This window comes from Loxodonta africana, chromosome 5, assembly GCF_030014295.1.
Source record: "Loxodonta africana isolate mLoxAfr1 chromosome 5, mLoxAfr1.hap2, whole genome shotgun sequence".
Lineage (NCBI taxonomy): Eukaryota > Metazoa > Chordata > Mammalia > Proboscidea > Elephantidae > Loxodonta > Loxodonta africana.
The window spans coordinates 89,107,159-89,129,692 of NC_087346.1; the positions used below are offsets into that span (position 1 = coordinate 89,107,159).

Genomic DNA, 22,534 nt, shown 5'->3' on the forward strand with positions numbered 1-22,534 from the left:
AAGAGGTGTTGTTATATCTTGTGAATCTCTTTCATTTTTACTAAATCCTTAAATTTCCTCTCGTACGTCCATCTTTAGCCTTCTCTAGCAAAGGATGTCTTCCCCTCTCTGTTTACATCATTCTCTCCCAAAGAAATCCCTTTAGCTATTGCCAGTGTTGAGATCTGCCAGATTTCAGACCTTTGTTCTGTATGTTTATACCTAGTGTGGGACTTTTTTTTTTTCCCCAGGAATGATTTTGACTGCTTTGTCACCTTTAGGACTTTCCGCTGTTTTTCTATGCAGTCTCTTCAGACTGTTCCTGCTCTTTGTGCAGGCTTGTGGCAGTGTAAAATCCAGGGCTAGCTTTATCGCAGTTTGGTATTTATATCTCTACGTACAGGTATTTTGAAGTTCATAATCTCTGTTTTCTAGTAATGTCGAAGTCCTGTGTTGGTTTATTTCTCTTGTAGGTATGTATGGGTTCTTTTGTTTTCATTTTTGGAGATTGTGTAGGGACATTCAGATTTAGACAGCTATAATTATCCTAGAGCATCCAAAAATTTTCCAGATTTGTGGTGTGTGTTTACAGAAAAATTATAGAATTCCTGGGAGATAGTATAATCTAATGGTACGAATAAAGCTGTGTAGTTGGACTTTTTGGCTTTATATCTTGGTTTTACCACTTACTAGCTGTAAAATCTTAAGAAATATGTTTAATGTTTCAACATTTCAGTTCTCTCGTTTGTAGAAATTATATTTAGTAGAATTGAGGATTATATGAGAACTTAATATACAGCTCGGTACAGTAGGCGATCAGTCAAATTAACTGCTTATATTATCGTTCTTGTTGCTGTTTTTAAAATCACCACCACCAATATCTCAGTATTCAAAATGGCTCAAATTAAATCTAAATCCCAGTCCATCTGAGTCGAGGTTAATGCTAAATAGGAAGAAGGGAGGGCAAGTAGTTGAAATATAGAACGTTGAAATGGAGTGAGTGGAATAGTGAGCAGATATTTATCTTTAATTGTATCACATATCTCTTGAAAATATAATAGAAGCCCTCTCCCCTCCTAAATGCACAAGACTATTATTTTACATAGAATTTTAGAAGATTAATTGAAGTTTAAGGTTAAGATTAAAGTTACTGATGTTAAAAGAATAGAAACAGAACCAGCGCTCATGAAGAGATCTTTGTCACAAAAATTGTGCTAAAATAATAGTTGCAAATCACTTCTCCAACATTTTCTTAAAAATACTAATGAAGTTTATTTTGAGAAACATCAGAACCTTTTTCTGTTTTTAAATATACTAATTAGGAACTTTGTAATAATGGGCTCTTAGATTTAGTATGTTGCAACATTAGTCCCATACTATCTTAATTTTTTGTAAACACCTTTTAACTTATCTTTTAACAATATATTGCTTCATTATTCACCCCAGTTTTAGTTTTTATTACCACTTACAGCGCTGAAAGCTTCTTACGGATTTTTTTTTTTTTAATTCTTGTTTTATCTAGTTTCAGTGAAAACTACTCATTATTTTCATTCAGAAAAAATTTTTTAATTGTTTATTTGTAAATACTGACTTCCTTTACAACACCCTTCTTTAACAAAAATATTAAATGATAAATACTCCAGTTAATTCTAAATGATGCAGTAATGTAACATGTAGAGTCAAAAGCAAAAATGGCCAGGCAGATACTGGTAAAGGGGAACACTGCTTAAGGTAACATGCAAATGCAGCTTTTACCAGAGGTTGAGATATTAAAAGCTATGTAGTAGGGAATTGAGTTACACCTTTACCTCACTTATCAACTGTCTCGTTATCCAACATTTCACATTTACAACAACTGTAAAAAAAAATCTACCATCAACTATTGTGCACATTAACAATGTACATCTGGCAGTGACAAACGCCAAGGTGCAAAGCAAGAGTAATGCTGGCTTTGACAGTTAAGGTTATGTGTCAAATTGGCTGGGCCATAATTCTCAGTGGTTTGGCAGTTGTGTAATGATATAGTCATCTCCCATTTTCGCATAATGACCTGGTCTTTGGAACTTAACCATGTCAATAAGTGAGGAGAGGGTGTGCTTTTTTAGAAGTTAAGATGATGATTCTCACATTAAGTCACTGAAATTTTAAGTACTATTTGAATACTGGAAACCCTGGTGCCATAGTGGTTAAGGTCAAAACCAAAAGGTCAGCAGTTCGAATTCAGCAGGCACTCCTTGGAAACTCTGTGGGGCAGTTCTACTCTGTCCTATAGGGTCGCTATGAGTCAGAATCGATGGCAGCAGGTTTATTTGAATACTATTAGCATTATCATCTTTTATGGCTTGTATTTCAGCCTGAAGTAAATGTCGACATTGTGAACTGGCTCTCTTGGACTGCTCAAGGCTTTTTACCCCCACTTGCTGCAGCAGTAGGAGGTGTTGCCAGCCAAGAAGTATTGAAAGCTGTAACAGGAAAGTTTTCTCCTTTGTGCCAGTGGGTTAGTTCTGTATTTTTATATTTCTGTATATTTAAGGTCGAATTCCCCAATGATACAATTAATGTGTGTTGCGTATTGTTATGTATTTTTAATACATACTAAAGGCAATCTTAGCATATATTTCGGGAGCATGAGAGAGATGAGAGTAATATGCCAGCAAAAGTTAATTCTGTAATTGAAACTAACAAGATCGTATGTTGGAACTATTGGAATATTACCCAGAGTTGCATTCTAAGGGGTATTTCCTGCAATAGTGAGAGTAAGGGAATGAATTTTCCATTCTTAAATCTTTCGATTGGTCTCCAGTACTTTTAGCTTAGGTTTTTTTTCTCCCAGCATTCTTGTACTGGTTTCCTGGAATATTTTGACATCGTAAATCTTCCCTTTCTAGTTATAAATGTCTGAAAAACATAGGAATTGTGCCTGTTGGAGAGAAACTGCAGGGTCTAAGGGTACAGTCCCCAGGACTGCCTTCACTTTTGAAACCAGCTGTAAGGAGGGTGGTCCCATAAGCACTCTCAGGTTCAATAATTCCCTGGAAGGACTCAGAACTCACTACAAGCTATACTCACAATCACAATTTATTATAGGGAAGGATGCAAATTAGATCCAGCCAAAGGCAGACACACGTAGGGCAGAGTCTAGAAGAGCTCCAAATTTGAAGCTTCTGTTCTCAGGATATGCCCTTCTCTCAATTGATGTGCGGCCCAGGAAATTTAATGAAGCTTTGGTGTCCAGAGTTTGTATTGGAACTTCATTACTTAAGCATGATTGGTTGAACTCAGTCTGCAGGACTGCCCCTCTCCCCACAGAGATCGGGCTGATTTCACTCCAGAGGGCCCACCATGAGCCACATCATTAGCATAAACTATCAGATGTGGTCCCAAAAGCCCACCATGAGTAACAAAGACACTCCTGTCACTTGGGAAATTCCAAGGGTTTAGAGGCTGCCTCCTCAGGAGCCAGGACAAAGGCCAGACCTCTCTTTGGATGAGGCCAAATTTTTTACAACACAAAAACTGTATATAGGGTAAAACATCACAAGGTGATATAAAAACTATCCGTTCTGTTACCAGAAGGAATATTAGGCAGAGAGTATCAATGGACACTCTCTTCCTGCCCTTTCTTTTTTTGAAACAATTCAAACATTTTGAATATTACATTCATCATTTTTTTGTGTTTAAAAAGGTATCCACATAATGCTATTTTGCTGCTGAATTATTTGATGTAGCAGAGTACAGATTCAGTCTTGTTTAGCTGCAGCTGTTCATGAGAAATATGTTAGCTATGTTATTAATATAGGTTCTATGTTGTCATAATTAAATAAGTTCAAGTTTAGCCAAATAAATCGCTTAAATGAAAACGAGAGTAAGACTAAGTTCTTTTTTTTAATTAACGTATTGGTTGGTGTATAAACAAATGCTGGAATTGTAGCTTCCTAAATCATTTGTTCTATAGTATATATAATTATATGTGGTACATGATATATCCAAACTGGAAAATAAATACAGATGAGATACCTTTTCTCAAAAAGTAGTCAGATTACTTATTTTAGCTAAGATTGAATGGGGCTTCCAAAGCTTTTATGTTGTTACAGAAAATGGATTTGAAGCTAATATTTCCTGTTGTTTGTTAAGATTAGAATATACAGCAGCCCCTGCTTATTCGTGGGGAATATGTTCACACCCCCGCCCTCAGCATGGTTGCCTAAAACCATGAATAGTGCAAAAGCCTAAATATGCTATGTTTTGTCCTATACATAAGGTACCTATGATAAAGTTTAATTTATAAATTAAGCACAGTAAAAGATTTAACATAATAACTAATAGTAAAATAGAATAGTTATAACAATATAGTGTAATAAGAGTTATGTGAATGACAGAGGGAGATGACACCAAATTTCATCTCGCTAGGTACTCATTTAATGTTTTTAGATTGCAATTGACTGAAGGTAACTGATACCACAAAAAACGAAACTGCAGAAAGTGAAACCACGGATAAGGAGGGACTACTTAGGATGGCTAAGAGGTGTTAATCAAATTGTATCTTTTAACAGCTCTTCTAAGTTTTGCCATTTTAATCAGAATATAACAATTTAAATTGTATAAAAAGTAATTATATTTTATAATCTTAGTTTTGCTCTGAATTAGCATTTTTATCTTTTTTAAAATTATTATTAAATAATGGCAAAAGAGGAAGCTTCCTTTTCTAGTAATTTAACTTTTATAAATAATGAATTGTGTTTTTTATCTTCTACTTTAAGTTATATATCGAAGCAGCAGATATTGTCGAATCACTAGGCAAACCTGAACGTGAAGAATTTCTCCCACGGTAATACCGATGTTTCTGTTGTTTTTTCCTAGTTGTATGTTTGTAAAAGACCACTAGATTAAAAGAGTTTTTGTCTAAACATATTTTTGTTTGAGATGTCCTTTTTCTGAAGTCGTTTCTTTCCATAGTCATTTCTTCTCTACTTTAAGAGGTTACTTTGTGTTGTGACACCACCATATCTTTTAACCGGTTTATGAACAATAAAGTTTTAAGTTATATATCATGACAATAGTTCAGCATTCAAACTTCCATAGTGATATTAGGTGGAAAAACTGCTATCTTCATTTTTATTTATATTAGCCATTAAATCTGTAGTCATTCTCCCCAAAATACACATAACCCAAGTTCTGCCTTCAATTTAAATGGGTTAACAACTCCAAAGCCCATCTGCAGACTTCTCTAAGAACCTTTATTAAAAATTCCTGCCCTAGAGAATTATTTGTTCTATATAAACTGAAGTCCCCTTCACTTAAGTCATTTGGACTTAGAATAACAAGTCAGAAAAGGAGAAACTAATTTCTTCATGGGGCTTTTTCTCTTTCAAATATGAGAGCTTATATGATAAGGGGAAACTTAAAAAGTATTCTATTTTGAAGTACGTGGTTAAATTGATATTAACGATCATGAAACTAATCTTAATAATACTGTTTATGCCTTTCTGTTTTCTTCATATGTGTTATTCAGAGGAGATAGATATGATGCCTTACGAGCCTGCATTGGAGACTCTTTATGTAAGAAGCTACAAAATTTGAATATCTTTTTAGTAAGTATAAATAATGATGGGACTAAGTGTTATATTTGTACTGCTATTGTGTATCATCAAGTTAATTTATTAAAGCAGATTTGGGTCTAACCAAGTTCAATTTCTAACAGAATAAACATCCATTAAATGTTTCAAGCAGGAGTTGGCAGACTATAGCCCTTGGGCCAATTCCATCCTGCTGCCTGATTTGGTAAATAAACTTTTATTTAAATACAGCCAAGCCCGTTCATTTATGTGTTATCTGTGTCTTCTTTCATGCTACCGTAGTGGCATCGAGGAGTTGTGACAGAGACCTAAATAGCCTGCAAATTTGAAAGTACTGTCTGTCCCTGTACAGAAAAAGTTTGCTGATCCCTAGTCTAAAGAAATAGTCAATATAAAATTAAAATAAGAATGAGTAGTTTGGAACATTAAATGATTTTCCAGATATACCTAAATAATTGACTGGGCTTTTTTTTTCATCACTGAATAAAGAGATATATATATATATATATGTGTAAAAAATTCCATCTTAAGTGTCTTGGTGCATTGCATTGGAAGGGAAGCTCTAACTTTTCCTGCCATTTATGTTTTTTTCTGATCATAATTGGTTCCAAATTACTGCTGATTTTTAGTAATAATCTTTTAAATAATCTTTTGAAAATTAGCGGCCATTGATGAACTTTTAAGTGCTGTCTTAGTCAGGGATTTTTTGAGAAACAACCACTGAGATATACAGAGAGATTTATTTAGAGGAATTGGCTCATGTGATTATGGGGGCTGACAAGTCCAAAATCTGTAGGTCAGATGTGTCCCAGAGGTGATAGGTGATAGGAAATTTTGACGTATTTGTGTCCCAGAGGTGATAGGGAAGAGAAGGATTCTGGCAAGATGTGTGTTTATAGTCTGGAGGCAAAATACTCCCTAGGGAAAAAACTTTTTTGCTCTTAAGGCCTTCGAGTGATTGGATGGCACCCACTCATATTATGGAAGATAATCTACAGTATGCAATGCCAACTGAATTAATCACGTAACTACTTCATAGGAGCCTCAGTGATTCAGTGGCTCAGTGGTTAAGAGCTCGGCTGCTAACCAAAAGGTCAGCAGTTCAAATCCACCAGCCACTCCTTGGAAACCCTGTGGGGTAGTTCTACTCTGTCCTGTAGGGTCGCTATGAGTCGAAATCAACAGCAACAGTTTTGGTTTGGTTTGATAACTGTTTCATAACAACATCTAGACTAGTGTTTGACCAAACAAGTGGGGGCACCATGGCCAGCCAAGTTGACACATAAAATAAGCAATCCCAAGTACACATGGAATTTACTATTATCAGTTTTTATTTAAAACTGATAATAGGAAAGTCTTAGAATAGTTCTATCAATCGAATTTTGAGAAATGCCTAAAACCAAGGAATCTTTTTCATTAAAATGTTGCAATAATGTTTGGTGCTCTTTGTTTCTATCTTATATTAAAAATGAGCTCAATGTTTGGCTCTTGTTTAGAATTTAAAAATACCTTCTGTTTAAAGAAATTATATATATTAGCCTTTTCCTTATTTGGTGTATTTTTTTTTTTAACTGATACTTATAATGGCATCATAAATCTCTTTATGCCAAATATGTTAAAGTAAAATGAGTCACAACTGTTGAAGTCATTTAAAAATGTTAGGTGTTAACATAACTTGGCTTTTGAAGAAAATTAAGATGAAATTGCTATTTACTAAATAGATGTTCTTGGTTTTTTTTAATCTGTTTAATTTCCTTTTTCTTTTCCATAGGTAGGATGCGGAGCCATAGGCTGTGAAATGCTAAAAAATTTTGCTTTGCTTGGTGTTGGCACAGGCAAAGAGAAGGGAATGGTAAGAAAGAAATCCTTCAGAGTTCAAAGTTTATATTTCTGTTGCTGCCCATTTTGAACTGTATTTGCACAAATCTAAAGTATTGATTTTTGAGGCTAGAGCATTAAACTAGAAATTGGAAGATCCTGATAGTACTATGACCACTTCTCAAAAGTGGAAATTGTTGCAAATTAAAGTCTCTGCTCCTCAGTTTCCTTCTGTAATACTGTTAAACCAGTATCTGCACTACCTACCTCATAATGTTTTTATGAAGGTAAATATACAAGGGCTTTGTTGTTTATTTTTCTTGTTGTTTCTGTTAGACACTTCTTATTAATTGGTAAATTTTGAAGAAGAGAGAAGCTAACATTAGAAGGGTGCAGAGTACTCAGATACAGTTTCAGTTGCCAATTATCCAAGAAAGTTGAAATGATATAAACTTTTGTATACAATTTAAATCCTTAAGACTCTATAAATGTGAGTTAATTGCAAAACCATGTTACTTATTTAAATAAAAATATATTTCACTGGTGTTCTTTTTCCTTTACAGTAAAAACTAGCTTCCCTGACTGGTGATTTCATTGCTTTATTATTAACAAAGTGACTAATTTAATGGCTGAAATTTACATAATAGCTCACATTTCATAGTTTATTGAATATTGACTTTATTCTACTTGAAAAGTGTAGTGATTACTACCATAGTTATAAACTAATGCCCTACATTTATATTATCCGTGGTCAGTATTTTCTAAATGTATTCCATAAACTACTACTAATTCTGATGGTTTTAAAAGATATTTCTAAAAAATTGAATCCTCTTTGGACCTTAGACTTTCTGGGGCTGTGGAGGCTGGATGAACCCCTGAAACTATTGCCCTGAAAAAACCAGAGATCCTTAAACCAGAAATACCCCCTGTAGTCATCTTAAAACCATATAGTAGTTTAGCTTAACAGTAAAAAATGTCTGCCTTGAGCATTATGCCATTTTAAGAACTATCCATAAGGAATAAAAGTGACAACAGCAGCTCGAAAGATTAGATAAGAACCTTAAGGGGCAGTGAGTTTATGTTAATGGAGGAAGAAGAACTCAGAAAAGGAAGGTGAGAATGGTTGCACAACTTCAAGAATGTAATTATTGTCACTGAAATGTACATGTAGAAACTGTTGAATTGGTGTGTATTTTGCTGTGTATATTCTCAACAACAATTTTTAAAAAAAAAAAAATCATTTGGTTATATAAGCTCGAGAATCGCCTGAATACTTTGACACCTTAGACATTCATAGTGCATATCTGCATATAAAGGTCAGGAAAAGAACTGTAACTCACTGACTTCAGGTAGCAAAACAAGGTAAGTTAATGGGGATAGGCCTCTATTCTACTGCAAACACATAGGCATGCTATACAAATTTTCAGGAAAAAAAAAAAGTATTACTGTAGGTAGCCGTCCTGGAAAGAAAGAAAGAAAGAAATCCCCAAGTGCCAGGAGCTAAGAGAGAAATTAAATCCTGCGCTTAAAGCTGTGGTAACTCACATGTGTTTCTCTTGAATATCTGTCCAAAAATCTTCAATAGAAAGGGAAAGCCCACTCATGACAAATTGAAAGCATGCACCACACTGTTGTATAGGATCCAAAATTACATGGTACAAAAATCCCAAACAGGGGAATGACTACAGGCTCAGGACCATTGACAGGGGAATGACTACAGGCTCAGGACCATTGAGGCTTCTAGATCCCTGATAAAGCAGATGTGAAACTGCATTATGGTGATACTTACACACCCATAGGAATGGGACTATGCAGATAAATCACGATCCATTCAAAACAATTCACAGTGAAAAATTACAATCTACTAGAAAGAAGGAACCACCACAAATCAGCAGAGACAAATAGAAGAATAGACCCTCTAAGAACTGTAGATAATGAGAAGTGCTACAGATAATGGAGAAGTCAAATAATAAAACAACTTTAAAGTTAAAAATGGTTAATGACATTGAATACCCAAAAAACCCCAAACCCATTGCTGTCCAGTCGACTCCAATTCAGAGTGACCCTATAGGACAGAGTAGAACTGCCCCATAGGGTTTCCAAAGAGCGCATGATGTTGAAAGAGGAATAGAAAACATAGAAGGAGGGAAGAAAAAAGGACTGAAATTTTTGTATAATCAGAGGACCTTAAAACTTAGATATAATGGAAGTGAGAATTAACAAATAGAAGATAAATGTATGTACGTAAAATGTAGAATCCTTCAGCGTGGCTTGTCTAGGTTAAAAATATTTCTAAACTGGTTACCAATACTACTTTTACTTTTATTTGATTGTAATTAATGCTTAGCTTATTTAACATATTAATATAGTAGTATCGCAGAGTAGCACTCATTTGTTATCAGAACCATTGTTTGTGCCTTGAATTTTTAATATAATAAGGTTTCTGGGGGTTGGTTCTTAACTACAGGTTGTACATAAGTCAGACTTAGGGGGACTGCCTGCACTAAGAAAAGCAAAATAGATCACAAACTTACCTGTTACATATTTTTCCTTCTTGATACTAGGTTACAGTTACAGATCCTGACTTGATAGAAAAATCCAACTTGAATAGACAGTTCCTATTTCGTCCCCATCACATACAGGTATGTTGCTGTTCTGTTTAAAATTTAAATCATGTGTTGTACTATGTGAAAAAGAAGAGAATTTCTTTCTTTATAAATAGAAAATGGTACTTGGACAAGCATAATATGTTCTTTATTAATAGAACCTCTTAAATTATCAAATAATGGGCATGATAAAAGGAAAAAAATATATAATTACTATTTACTGTAAAAATTGGTTTTCCCACTAATTTTGGATATTCAAAGTCTGAATTTTGAAGCACAGGCAGTATTTTTATTTTCACTTTGTAATCAGTAAGGTATGTTTACATATTTAGTTTTAAAAGCTAAGGATATGGAAGTTTGAATAGATCACAAGTTTGGTACTTTGTTTTTTCTTTAGTCATTGCTTTAAAAAAGGTAAAATTTAGCTCTTAGAATTCTTACACTCTTGATCTTACTTGACTATTCAGTCCTTTTTTATTGTAAAATCATTCTTATTCTCATTTTCTTCCTTTCCCACAGAGATAAAAATATTTAAGTCAGAAAGGAAAGCAGTTGAGTCTGTCAGTAGTTTGATTTTGCTTTGGAAATGGTTTTTCCCTTTACTGTTCAGCAGCTCATTAGCTATCATAGTAAACAAAGCTTAGTAATGTCGTGAACAGAGAAGTAACTAAAGCAGGTGGCATAAGATGTTAATGTAATTGCCTCACCTGTCTAAATATAAAAAACTAATTAGCAGGGTTTCTTATGAGGTAAAATACATGTCACAAAATCTATTTGCTTAACTTTGTACACTTATAGAGGAACTATAAAGATCTATTTATTCTTATTTTCCTGAGTTCCAACAAAGTTTTGGATTCATACACTTAGAGCACTGAGAAGGGAAACATATTAGACTAACAATGTAGAAGAAACAAATATTAAAACTAGATGCAAGAATTCAAACAGAATAATCTATGCATATTTATTGTCAAAGCCAGTAGTCATAGATGAACATTGATAATACCTGAAACTGATTCCAGTTAGTTTAGTAATGATCAGTAAATTTCAGGAAAAGAAAGAATGAATTATATTTGGGGAACCTTTTTTTTTTATAAGGCTAAAACGTGATAACGTTTGAAAATATTTTCATCCACAAATAGCAACAATTAAAGATTTCTTTCAGTACTCAAAGTAGTAAACTGCCGTATCTATAAGAAGTCATTTTCGAGTTTCTGGACTTCTAGTATTTCACTATATGAGTTCTGATTTTTTTCTGGGCATTTACACAGTTCAAACATCATTATTTGGAAAAAATATACTTTTAATCAGACTTTTAACTAATATTTTTATAATTCTAAAATACTCAGCTGTGAAATATAGGTTGTTTAGATTTTTGTTAACGATGTATAAATTATTCAGACTAAGAAGGTGCATTATTAAATATAGTGTACCTACAATGAATATAATTTCCACAAACCAAAACTGAAAATGCTCTCATTACTTTTTTCAGATGTATATATTCCAGAATAAGAGTGTGCAGGTTCATTCATAGCCTGTCTTTTTTCTTTAACATTCATTCCTTCCATTTCTTAGAGAATTTGTTTTTGTTTAGAAACCTAAAAGCTATACTGCTGCTGGTGCAACCTTGAAAATAAATCCTCAATTAAAGATAGATGCACACCTGAATAAAGTATGTCCAGCAACTGAGACCATTTACAATGATGAGTTCTATACTAAACAAGATATAATTATTACAGCATTAGATAACGTGGAAGCCAGAAGATACGTAGACAGGTATGTTTTTGAAATTGTGGTTCATAAAAAATTATCTTTCATTTTCATTTGTTTCCAATACCTACTTATTAAAAATTTACTGAAATTTCTGATTATATTTTATGTTACTATTGTATTACTCCTCAAAAAACTCTTTTGATAATTTCCCATTACGCTTAAGATAAAATCCAGAATCTGTAACATAGCTAAAAAAAATTTAGAGTGCCCACCCTGGCCACAAATCTACGTACTACTCTTAACCTAGTTTAGTGTTTTCCCCACATTCTCCCAGTTCCAACCTAAATGCCTTTCTTCAGACTTTAATCCCCAAATCTAAATTAATTACTCTTAGGATAATCTTTAACAACTCTCTACTTTTCCTTTCATAGCACTTGTCTTTATTGACATATATTTTACTTTAATGTTTGTCTCCTCACGAGACGATTTATGCAAGGGCCATTTATCTTCCCATTACTGTATACTCAGTCCCCCCAACTGATGCTAAATGAGTATAAGAATGAATGGCTGTAATATCTACTCCTGATATAACCTTTCTTAGGTCTTTATATGACTCCTTAACATTAGGGCACTAGAACAGCTATATCAATAAAGGAAAATTTACCAGTTAAGAAGTACAGTGGAAAATTTGGAATTGAATGTTTGGCAGAAGAGGGAAAAAAAAGGAAAGAAAACTTAAAGAAATTTAAGTGTGTAAAATATAAGTATTGTGAGTATTGAGAAAAAGGGTTAATATTGTTTAGGCTAAAGGGAACATTGAGAAAAATTGTAGTCAGAAAATAAAAACTAGAAAGCAAGAGATGAAAGAGTAATACAGTTAAGAGTTAAGGTGGAGAAAAAGTTAACAAACCCCTGAATTTTTTGTTGTTGTTGCTGCTGTTGTTTTTGTAGCAGTAGTAATAGTAGTGGAGCCCTGGTGGCACAGTGGTTAAGAGCTGAACTGCTAATCAAAAGGTCAGCAGTTTGAATCCACCAGCCCCTCCATGGAAATGCTGGGCAGTTCTCTGTGCTATAGCATCGCTATGAGTCGGAATCGACTCCATAGCAACGTTTTTTTGTTTGTTTGTTTTTCCTTTAGTAATAGTAGTAGTAATAATGGAGCCCTGGTGGCACAGTGGTTAAGATCTATGCCTGCTAACCAAAGTCAGCAGTTTGAATCTACCAACCGCTCTTTGGAAACCATAGGGGGCAGTTCTACTCTGTCTTGTGGCATTGCTATGAGTTGGAATTGACTCCACGGGAACAGGTTTGGTTTTTTGGTTAGTGGCAATACTAGTGAGAGACCAAAATTTTAGTAGGTTGAACAACAGAATTTATGGGTGGTGAGGGAAGCTAACGAATGTGCTATTTGTTACTAACACATCTGTTTCCTGAAGTAGTACCATCAAGAAGTTTCTGCGAAATGGTCAATATAAAGTGACAGGAAGTTCTCTACTTCCTTTTGTTATTGCTCACTTCTTTGTTACCTGTTTTTCTTTTCAAATAGCCGTTGTTTAGCAAATCTGCGACCTCTATTAGACTCTGGAACAATGGGCACTAAGGGACACACTGAAGTTATTGTACCTCATTTGACTGAATCCTATAACAGTCATGTAAGTAAATAGTGTTTGGAAATAAATGTCTCCTTCTTTTTCTTTACATCTTGTATTTCATTTGTGTTTTTCAATCAACAAATTTTATTTAGCTTTCCTAATCCTTCCTTTTTAGTGTGTCAGTGATACCCATACATAAGTGCACGAGCATCTTTGAAAATATAGGTGAAGTTATTATTTTCTTTGAGTTAACAAAATTTGTTTCTGGTGTTTCAGGAGTGTTTTGCTTCCATTTACTGTATATTCCTTAGAGCTGCTTGGTTTAGTTTTCCAACAACCTTTCAGTTTAAAGAGGTAGCGTGATACGATTGCTTCTTAAGACTATTAGATTAAGAATAGAAGCGTCAGCAAAAACAGAGTTTATATTAATTTACTGATCTGATTTTATTGCGTTAGATATGAGCTGACATACAAAAAATAAAGAAAGTCAGTCTAGTCATCATACACTGATGTCTAATGTTTTTTATTTAAATTAGTAATTTTCACCCCAAGCATGCATATCAGAAATACCTGTGAGACACTGTAAAAGTACAGGCACTGTTGACCACCCAAAAATCTTGTACTGAAGAATTGGTGTTTTCCAGAAGTGTGACCAGAATGTCTATTTACATGTATTTTATATAAGTAGGTGTAGCTTTTTTTTTCAAACCCCAGGTGATTTTAGATACTGCCAAAGTTGAAAACCAATGATCTAGGTGTTAGGATTTTTCAAAAAATCAAATCAAGTTGTAAAATTGGAAAAGAACACCTTTTAGAAGCATTAGCATCCATTTATTTAATGGATATGTTTGATCTAGTAAAAATTTTAAATTTTTATAAAATTGATTTTCTCATTTATTCTAATGTAATCAGAAGTTATGTATCTAATGAAAACATTGTAATAAACTAAATTGACAAGTTTTGTTTGAAGGCGATTAAAGAAGAAAATCATATCTAATATGAGGTGTCATATTAGATTTTCAAAGTAGGAAATGTTATAAAATTCTAAATGCTGCCTTGATATTCATTCTACATCTTTCTTAAACCTCCTATTTCCTGACTTCATACTCATAAAAACTAGAATTTAATACTTTTCTGACTTCCCTCTTTTGTCTTTTAAAATATTTAGTGCAATTTAATAGAAAAAGAAACTAAAACATAAATCTCTAAGTAATAAAGAGACAAAATGGATCATTTTAGAGACTAGGCAAAAAGTACACTACAGTAGAATATAGGTTTCTTCAGTAGTAGTTCTTCCAAGTGAGACAGCATAGGCATTTGCCATTTATTTAATAACACACATTTTGCAAGAACCTGTAGCAAACATTGAGGACATATGATCCTTGCTCCCCAGTTTTTCTCTCCACATTGTATGGGGGGGATTCTTGAATTATTTTTCAAAGTAGAAAGTATTGTGAATTTTAAATGTTCCCTTGATTCTGGGGGAAAAAAATAAAAATTAGATATATAATGACTGCCAAATGAGTGTACAGTAATAAATTAAAATAGAGTGATCCTTATTGTTACGTTGCCATTAAACAGTTTAGGCGTCAAAGGAATTAACTTTTTCTCTTCTTTTTTATTGGCTAGGAAAAAGAAAATGCACAAATCCATGTCTGGATTTTATTTTTTAAGAGCCTTAAAACACTCAAAAGTAAACAACAAAAAAAAAGGAAAATAGAGCAATAATAAATTTTCATTTTCATTGCTTCTCTCAACTGTCTTTTATCATGTTTCCTAAATTAGCGGGATCCCCCAGAAGAGGAAATACCATTTTGTACTCTAAAGTCCTTTCCAGCTGCTATCGAACATACTATACAGTGGGCAAGAGATAAGGTGAAAGTTTTTTTTTTTTTAAAGTAGGAAAGAAAATATTTCTAGCTTTTAAGCAGATTATTTTTAACTCCTCTCTCCCACCTCTCTCTTACAGTTTGAAAGTTCCTTTTCCCACAAGCCTTCGTTGTTCAACAAATTTTGGCAAACCTATCATTCTGCGGAAGAAGTCTTACAGGTAAACATCAGTACGTTTTAATACAGGCTAACACTTGGTGTCAGTGTAATCTTCTTTTCAAGTTGCCTGTTGTTGTGTTGTTGTTAGCTGTCATCAAATCAGCCCCGACTCAAGTGTTACAAAATAAAACTTCTTCATAGGGTTTTCTTGGCTTAATCTTTACAGAAACAGTTCTCCAGGTCTTTCTTCTGCTGAGCCACTGGATGGAATTTGAACTGTCAACCTTTAGGTTACCAGCCGATCACAAATCGCTTGCACTACCCAGGCTTCTATTTTAAGTTTCCTACAAATGGTTTATTTTACCTCCTTAAGGAGATAGTATAACAATATTGTACATAATAAATGAAACGATTGATACGTCAGGCTGCTGGGGCTGCTTATGTACAACCAAAAACCTCATAGGATTTGGTTCCTTGGTTTGGAAGTTTAAGAGTCATGGTTTTGTGGTACATCCCAGTTAATTGGCCTAATAATGAGTTTAGTGCTTCTGTTCTACATCCGAGTTTGTTGCATAGTGCCTGGAGTCTTAAAAGCTTGCAAGCAGCTATCCAGGATACAACAATTAGTCACTATTCATCGGGAATAACAGAGGAAGTAGGACAGTAAGGAATAGGAGGATATAGAATGTGTGGCTGATTGCCTCCGTGAACAGCTGCTTCTTTGCCAAGAAACCAGAAGAACTAGATGGTGCCTGGCTGCCATTACTGAACATTTTGATCAAAGATTCCGTAGAAGAATCCTGATCAAAAGGAGGAATATGCAGAATGGAATTTCAGATTCTCATAGACTCCAGACTTTGTGGATCCATGGACCCTGGAGGAACCCCTGAAACTGTTGCTCTCAGATAATCTTTAAAATTTAAAACAAAAATATCCCCTGAAGTATTAAAACCAAACAATAGATTAGCTTAACTAGGAAAAAATGCCTGCCTTAAGCATTATGCTCTTTTAAGAACTATCTGTATGGGATCGAAGTGGCAACAACAGCTCGAAAGATTAGATAGGAATCTTAGGGGGCAGTGAGTTTATGTTAATGAGGGAGCAACAACTCAGAAAAGAAGGGTGAAAATGGTTCTGCAACCCAAAGAATGAAATCAGTGTCACTGAATTGTACATGTAGAGACAGCTGAATTGATGTATGTTTTGTTGTGTATTTTCTCAACAACAAAATTATTTTTTTTTAAAAAAGAAATGATACATTAAAAACCTTGACATTAGCAGGTCATAAGTGACTTCTTTTTCTTAATTGGCTTGAGCTGTATGAAATTGCCAGTATTTGACCATGTGTGATCCACAAAACAGCAGTTAATATGTTTAAACCTAATGAGAACATGATAATGATAGGAGAGCTACAAATTTTAAAAAATGCGTTGTTAAGCTCTTTGGGAAAAAAAAAGGAAGAGTTCGAGTGAAAATTTCATGAGTGGACCATCTCTCACTCCTTACTCTCAAAATGAGGTTACATCAAAAGATGTTTCCTTACTTTTCTTTAATCCTGAGTCTTTAAGGCACCTTTTTAGTATAAAATATTATTTATAGTACTTGTTATAGTAAGTACATATATAGAACTAATAACTTATAGCTAGGAAGACGTAGGATAACTTGTGAGATACAGAACTTCAGAATTAAAATTTCATGTGCTGTCTTCCACTCACTCCCTCTCCTCTGAAAAGAAGGGGAGAGGAAAGAGGTAGAGAAAAGGTACGTGAAGAGAAAAAAAGGTTTTTAAATCATAAAATGCATGAGCTAGCACTTCAAACTGAGGCTAATACTTTTTGTGTGTGTGCGTGTGTGAGTTTAAATGAATATGTATTTTTTCTTTCCCATTGTAGAAGATACAAACTGGACACAGTTTAGAAGGCTGTTTTCAAGTTATTAAGTTACTTAGCAGAAGACCTAGAAATTGGTCCCAGTGTGTAGAGTTAGCAAGATTAAAGTTTGAAAAATATTTTAACCATAAGGTAAGTATGCATTTTGGGACATTAAGGTCTGATCTGACCTTGGCTCATTTAGCTATTACTGAATTAATTTCATTGGTTCGAAATGTCTACCCTTTTGGGAGGATTTTCAGAAATTAGTAAATTAAATGTGAACAAGTGTGGGGCACACAACTCTTTTCTCTTTGAATGTTATTGATTAAAGAATTCATTTAAACCCCACCCATTGGTTTGTCAGTTAATGTTTAACTGGTCCTTGTCCTTCTATGTGCACCACTGGGCCTTAGGTAGATATTCCTGCTAGAATGTAAGTAATATGTTTCACCTGTAATCTAAAAGAAGTTTGTTGTTTAGAGAAGAAACAAGAGCCTAAGAGAAGGTAAAGATACGTCGTTAGGAATCCGGTTGGACTTTTGCTCTGATAATCATTTTGTGTCCATTTCCTCATCTGTAAAATTAGGATAATAAATTGGTACCAACTTTTTAGGGTAGTGGTAAGGATCAAATGAGTTTAATACATGTAAAACATTTAGAACAGAGTCTGGCACATAAGTTATTCTCAACCTCTAATTTTTTACATCTGCGAGTGTATCCTGCCCTCTCCCGCTTTAATTTTTTCCTCTTTGGGCTGTTACCTACCAGAATATAAAGGAAGTTCATCTTTTAAAAATGGTTTTGATTGTACTGTCTTTTTACTTTTGACGCTACTTCTTAGAAAAGTAGTCTGTGCTTGCTGTCTCCACTTCTTCATTTCCCATTTGTTCCTCAATCCAATAAATATGGTTTCCTTCCGCATTACTGTTTGTATTGTTCCTACCATGTGCACCAAAAAAGGGGAAGGTGAGCAGATCCCACCTTTATTGTTAACTACATGGTAAGGATCAGCAGGAAACCTGGAAATGGATTCAGTCTTCACTTTTCCACATCTCCATTATTTGCCAGCCACCCATGTGGCACTTTATCTCTCTGACCCTAACCCCCCGGAGTTAGGTTAAACCTTACAAGTTAAAAGGACACCATCTTTCAAATTGACGACCTGCATATCCATTCTCTGAATTAGCCAACCCGAGCTAAGTCAGAACACGCAATTTAGAAGGACTTTGTCCTTCCAACTGCCAAATAGGCAGACACCAGTGCCTTAGAGCCCTAATTGCCACTGCGGGTTTGTTAATTATCCAGAACGGCTCACAAAATTCACAAACTATGTCTATACTTACAGTTATCCATTTAGTGTAACTAGAAAGGATACAAAGAGACACACCAGGAGAGGTCTTGAGGGGGGTCCCAGCATGAGGCTTGCACTGTCTCCAGGGACCCATCCTCCCGAGAGCACCTCCTATCGCCAATCCCTGAAGCCCTCTGTCTCAGTTATCTAGTGGTGCTATAACAGAAATACCACAAGTGAATGGCTTTCACAAACAAATTTATTTTCTCCCAGTTTAGGAGGCTAGAAGTTTGAATTCAGAGCACTGGCTCTAGGGGAAGGCTTTCTGTCTGTTGGCTCTGGAGGAAGGAAGGTGGTCCTTGTCTTCTCTGAGTTGCTGCTCCTGAGCAGTCTTCATGTGGCTTGGTATCTCTCTGCCCTCATCACTGCTGCTTTCATTTGCTTGTTTAATCTCTTTTATATCTCAAAAAGATTGATTTTAAGAATACTAATCCTGCCTTGTTAACAGAGACAATCCATTCCCAAATAAGATTACAACTATAGGCATGGAGTTTAAGATTTATAACACATATTTGGGGGTGACACAATTCAATCCATAACACCCTCCAACTTCCATGTTCAAATCCTTTTATCAGCTTCATTGCATAGCCGTGATTGGGGCCACAGTGTGTAGTCATGATTGATTGAACATTGACTATACATGATTGAATTGTGCCTCCCTTCCCTTCCAGGGGTTAGTTGCAAGATGTAGTCTGTATGGCCCCCACTCATTTGCACACTTTAGGTGTTGTCTAGCTGTTTTAAGAAGACAAAGACATGTAAATTGCTGGAGAATACCAAGTGCTATCTTTCAGGAAACAAATGAGTTCTTTGTCTAATACCATCTTACCAATAACATTCTTGTTTCAAGGTCTATCTTAACATGGTTTTTTTTTTGTTTTTAATATGGGAAAATTCAGCTATAGATATAAAATGGTGTGTATTCTTTCTGTTTTCATTTTATGTTTTAAGAATTAGCTCTGGAAAGTACAGAATAATATGTAAAATATGCCACTGTTTGTGTTAGAAAGGGATTAAATATTAGGCATAAAGAGAAATGAAGTTCCGATACATGCCATGATACGTGGATGAAACTTGAAAAGATGCTAAGTGAAATAAGTCAGATACAATAAGTCAAATCATAAGTGTATGATCCCCCTTATATGAGATATTGAGAATAGGCAAATGCATAGAGACAAAGGGTTATTAGTGGTTACCAGGGGCTGGAGGGAGAGGAGAATAATAACTAAAAGTATTGAAAAAAATAATAGAGATTACTCCAGGAATAGAGTCAGTGACAGGAAAATGGACACATGGAGTATAAGGTGGCTGGGTGACTTTACTGTATATCTTTTTATGCATTTTGACTGTTGAATCATGTGCATATATTAACTACAAAAATATTTAAAAAAGCAAATTTATTTTTAACAATGTTTACCTAAGGTAATATTAGTAGTGATTTTTTTTTTAACTCTTTTTTTCTCTAGGCTCTACAGTTGCTTCACTGTTTCCCTCTGGACACACGATTAAAAGACGGCAGTAAGTATAACCAAGTTATTGGGAAGAAATTTTAATGTAGTTAATGTACATACTGGCTAATTTCATTGAAAATAATGTTTGTATCTTTTTGTTAGGTTTGTTTTGGCAATCACCAAAGAGGCCCCCCTCGCCAATAAAATTTGAGTTAAATGAACCTTTGTAAGTGTTTATATCCAGTTTTATATGCATCCTCCATTGTAAATTTTTTAACCGCATTTAGGGTAAAATCCTCAGGCTCTTTAATGTTAAGTGATTGCATCCCTGTTAATCTCTTATCTAGCAGTCTGGCCAACAAAGCCAGCCACATTCCTTCCCCCATACAAATGTGAATCCATTTATTTAAATGGTAAATAACCTCTTTTATAATAAAGATCTACTCTGGTAAAACCAAACTCCCCTCTTTGACTTTATCCATGAAAAAGTAAAATGGCAGTAAATGTTCATATATTTAATGAAGCCCGCATGTAAAAAAATTTTATTTGTATGAAAAAAAATTACTACTAAACAGCTTCCTAAATAATTTCGAATTAGTTTTCAAAGGAGTTGGGCTTTGCATGAATACATATATCTAATATCTATGTTAGATTCATACTTACGTGTATATATTTGATTAAACTTAGCTTGCTGTTACTTTTAGCAGATAACTCTGTACTTAATTTTCTCATCTCGTGCTTATTTTAGGCTTCTAGTCACCTTATCTTGAATTACTTCTACAAAACTTAATTTTTGTTTTTGCTTTTAAACTCATTTGCCTAGTTTGAATCTGAAACACACTCTTTAGACCAAATGTATAATATTTTATTCTGAATTAAAATGAATTATCTTTCACTAGTCCGGTTTTTCTACTTGTGGCTACAACCTCCTCAAAATAGTCATAATCATTACCTGAATATCATTGTTCTGTGAGGATAGACATTTGATGTTTTCTCTTTTATTACTTCACAGTATTTTGGTACAGATCAGAATTTCATAACTTCTTAAAAAATAATTCTGTAACAAAAATTCTGTGATTATTTTTCCTCATACAACTTTTTCAAGGCTATAATTCCTAATTAATTAAACGTAATTGTATTTTTTTTAATTGTATATTCAAACTTTTGTTTTTTAATTTCATTAGGCACTTCAGTTTCATTCAGAATGCTGCAAAACTATATGCTATGGTATATTGCATTCCATTTACAGAAAAGGTAAGATATTCTTTGGGCCCTGGCAAATGATAAAAAACCAATTTTTGATAGAAAAATTGCATCATAATGTGTTCATATGTTGTAAGAATTATTCTTTGACATACATATTTCATTGTTGCTCATTCTAACATAGGAAAGTTTAAACATTAGTTGCAGTATTATTAAATAGAAGTAGAAACTTCCTAAATTTTAGTGGAACAACAAAATTGGTACAAGCAGCAACACATTATTTTTAAAGCATTTATAACCTGTTTATCAGCTCTAGTTATCCTAATTATTCTGAAAAGCCAAAGTGAATAATTTCATAGCAATTTAAAAATATTCCTTATTCTCTTTGTTAACATTTGTTTGAGTTAATATGTGATAGTAACCTACATGCTTCTCAGGAAATTTTAAAATGCTACGCCATATGACATTTCTGTTATCTTCATTGACTAACATCCAAAGGACCTAATAGAGTTCTATTTGAGAGCAGATGTGTTTTAGTGTTTTTTTTTTTTTTCCTCACGAATGTATATTAGAGCTAAATGGTATGCTTTTGAGTACACTAAATGAGGAAATGGAAGCAACATTTTGTCTTTAATGTGATATAATGGAGCCAGATTTATAGTTAACACTGGCTGTTTGGGCTCCAGATAAAAATGCTGCCCCCCCCCCTTTTTTTTTTTTTGAGTTTCTGCACATTAAAATGCACCGTAGATGTTTGGTAGAAATACTGTCATTCACTCTTTTTATGAAGGGCACGTAGGAGTGGTGGTTGATCTCAAAAGCAGTATATCTCAGTTTTCCCTAAACTGCTTCTTAATAAATCTGGATTTGATAGCCTTAAATTCATCTGATTTCATCTTGATCTTTTAAAATATTTTTCTACTTCTCAAAATATGAATTCCACTTACTCATTTATTTATTGAGTCAGTATTTATTGAGTACGGGCAGTCCCCAGGTTAAGAACATCAGACTTAGTTGGCTTTTTAATGTTATATAAATTTGCTCTCACTTTGAATCAGCCCTTACTTGCAACACATTCTTTACCACAATCCTTTCACTTGCTGCACTGACAGCTTTGAAATCATTTAAAAGGCTTCAAGCCTTTTCGTAGACTAAAACCGAAGCCAAACCTGTTGCTGTGGAGTTGATTCCAACTCATAACCGTATGCACCTGTTCCAACTTACCTACAAATTCAGCTTAAAGACACAGGAACACATCTTGTTCATCACCTGGGGCCTACTTATATAACTTTGTGCAGGGAACTTTGTAAAACATTAAAGATAAAGGAAATGAAGGAGTCCCTAGGTGGTGCCAGTGGTTGACATGCACAGCTGTTAACCAAAATGTT

The 22,534-nt window shown here is 34.2% G+C and overlaps 1 protein-coding gene across 3 annotated transcripts in view; it reads left to right on the plus strand.

Moving 5' to 3' along the window:
- UBA6 (ubiquitin like modifier activating enzyme 6) overlaps positions 1-22,534 on the plus strand; it is a 105,108-nt gene that overhangs the window by 62,626 nt on the left and 19,948 nt on the right. The window contains exons 14-26 of one of the 3 annotated variants that reach the window (XM_010595706.3): positions 2,333-2,476; positions 4,740-4,807; positions 5,492-5,570; positions 7,327-7,407; positions 9,938-10,015; positions 11,571-11,752; positions 13,236-13,341; positions 15,067-15,156; positions 15,251-15,331; positions 17,163-17,291; positions 19,959-20,010; positions 20,106-20,169; positions 21,128-21,197. In XM_010595706.3, coding sequence (XP_010594008.2) covers positions 2,333-2,476; positions 4,740-4,807; positions 5,492-5,570; positions 7,327-7,407; positions 9,938-10,015; positions 11,571-11,752; positions 13,236-13,341; positions 15,067-15,156; positions 15,251-15,331; positions 17,163-17,291; positions 19,959-20,010; positions 20,106-20,169; positions 21,128-21,197 — 1,224 coding nt within the window. The remainder of the gene's footprint in view (positions 1-2,332; positions 2,477-4,739; positions 4,808-5,491; positions 5,571-7,326; positions 7,408-9,937; positions 10,016-11,570; positions 11,753-13,235; positions 13,342-15,066; positions 15,157-15,250; positions 15,332-17,162; positions 17,292-19,958; positions 20,011-20,105; positions 20,170-21,127; positions 21,198-22,534) is intronic. The other 2 variants (XM_064285752.1, XM_023555094.2) reach the window with 2 other exon arrangements.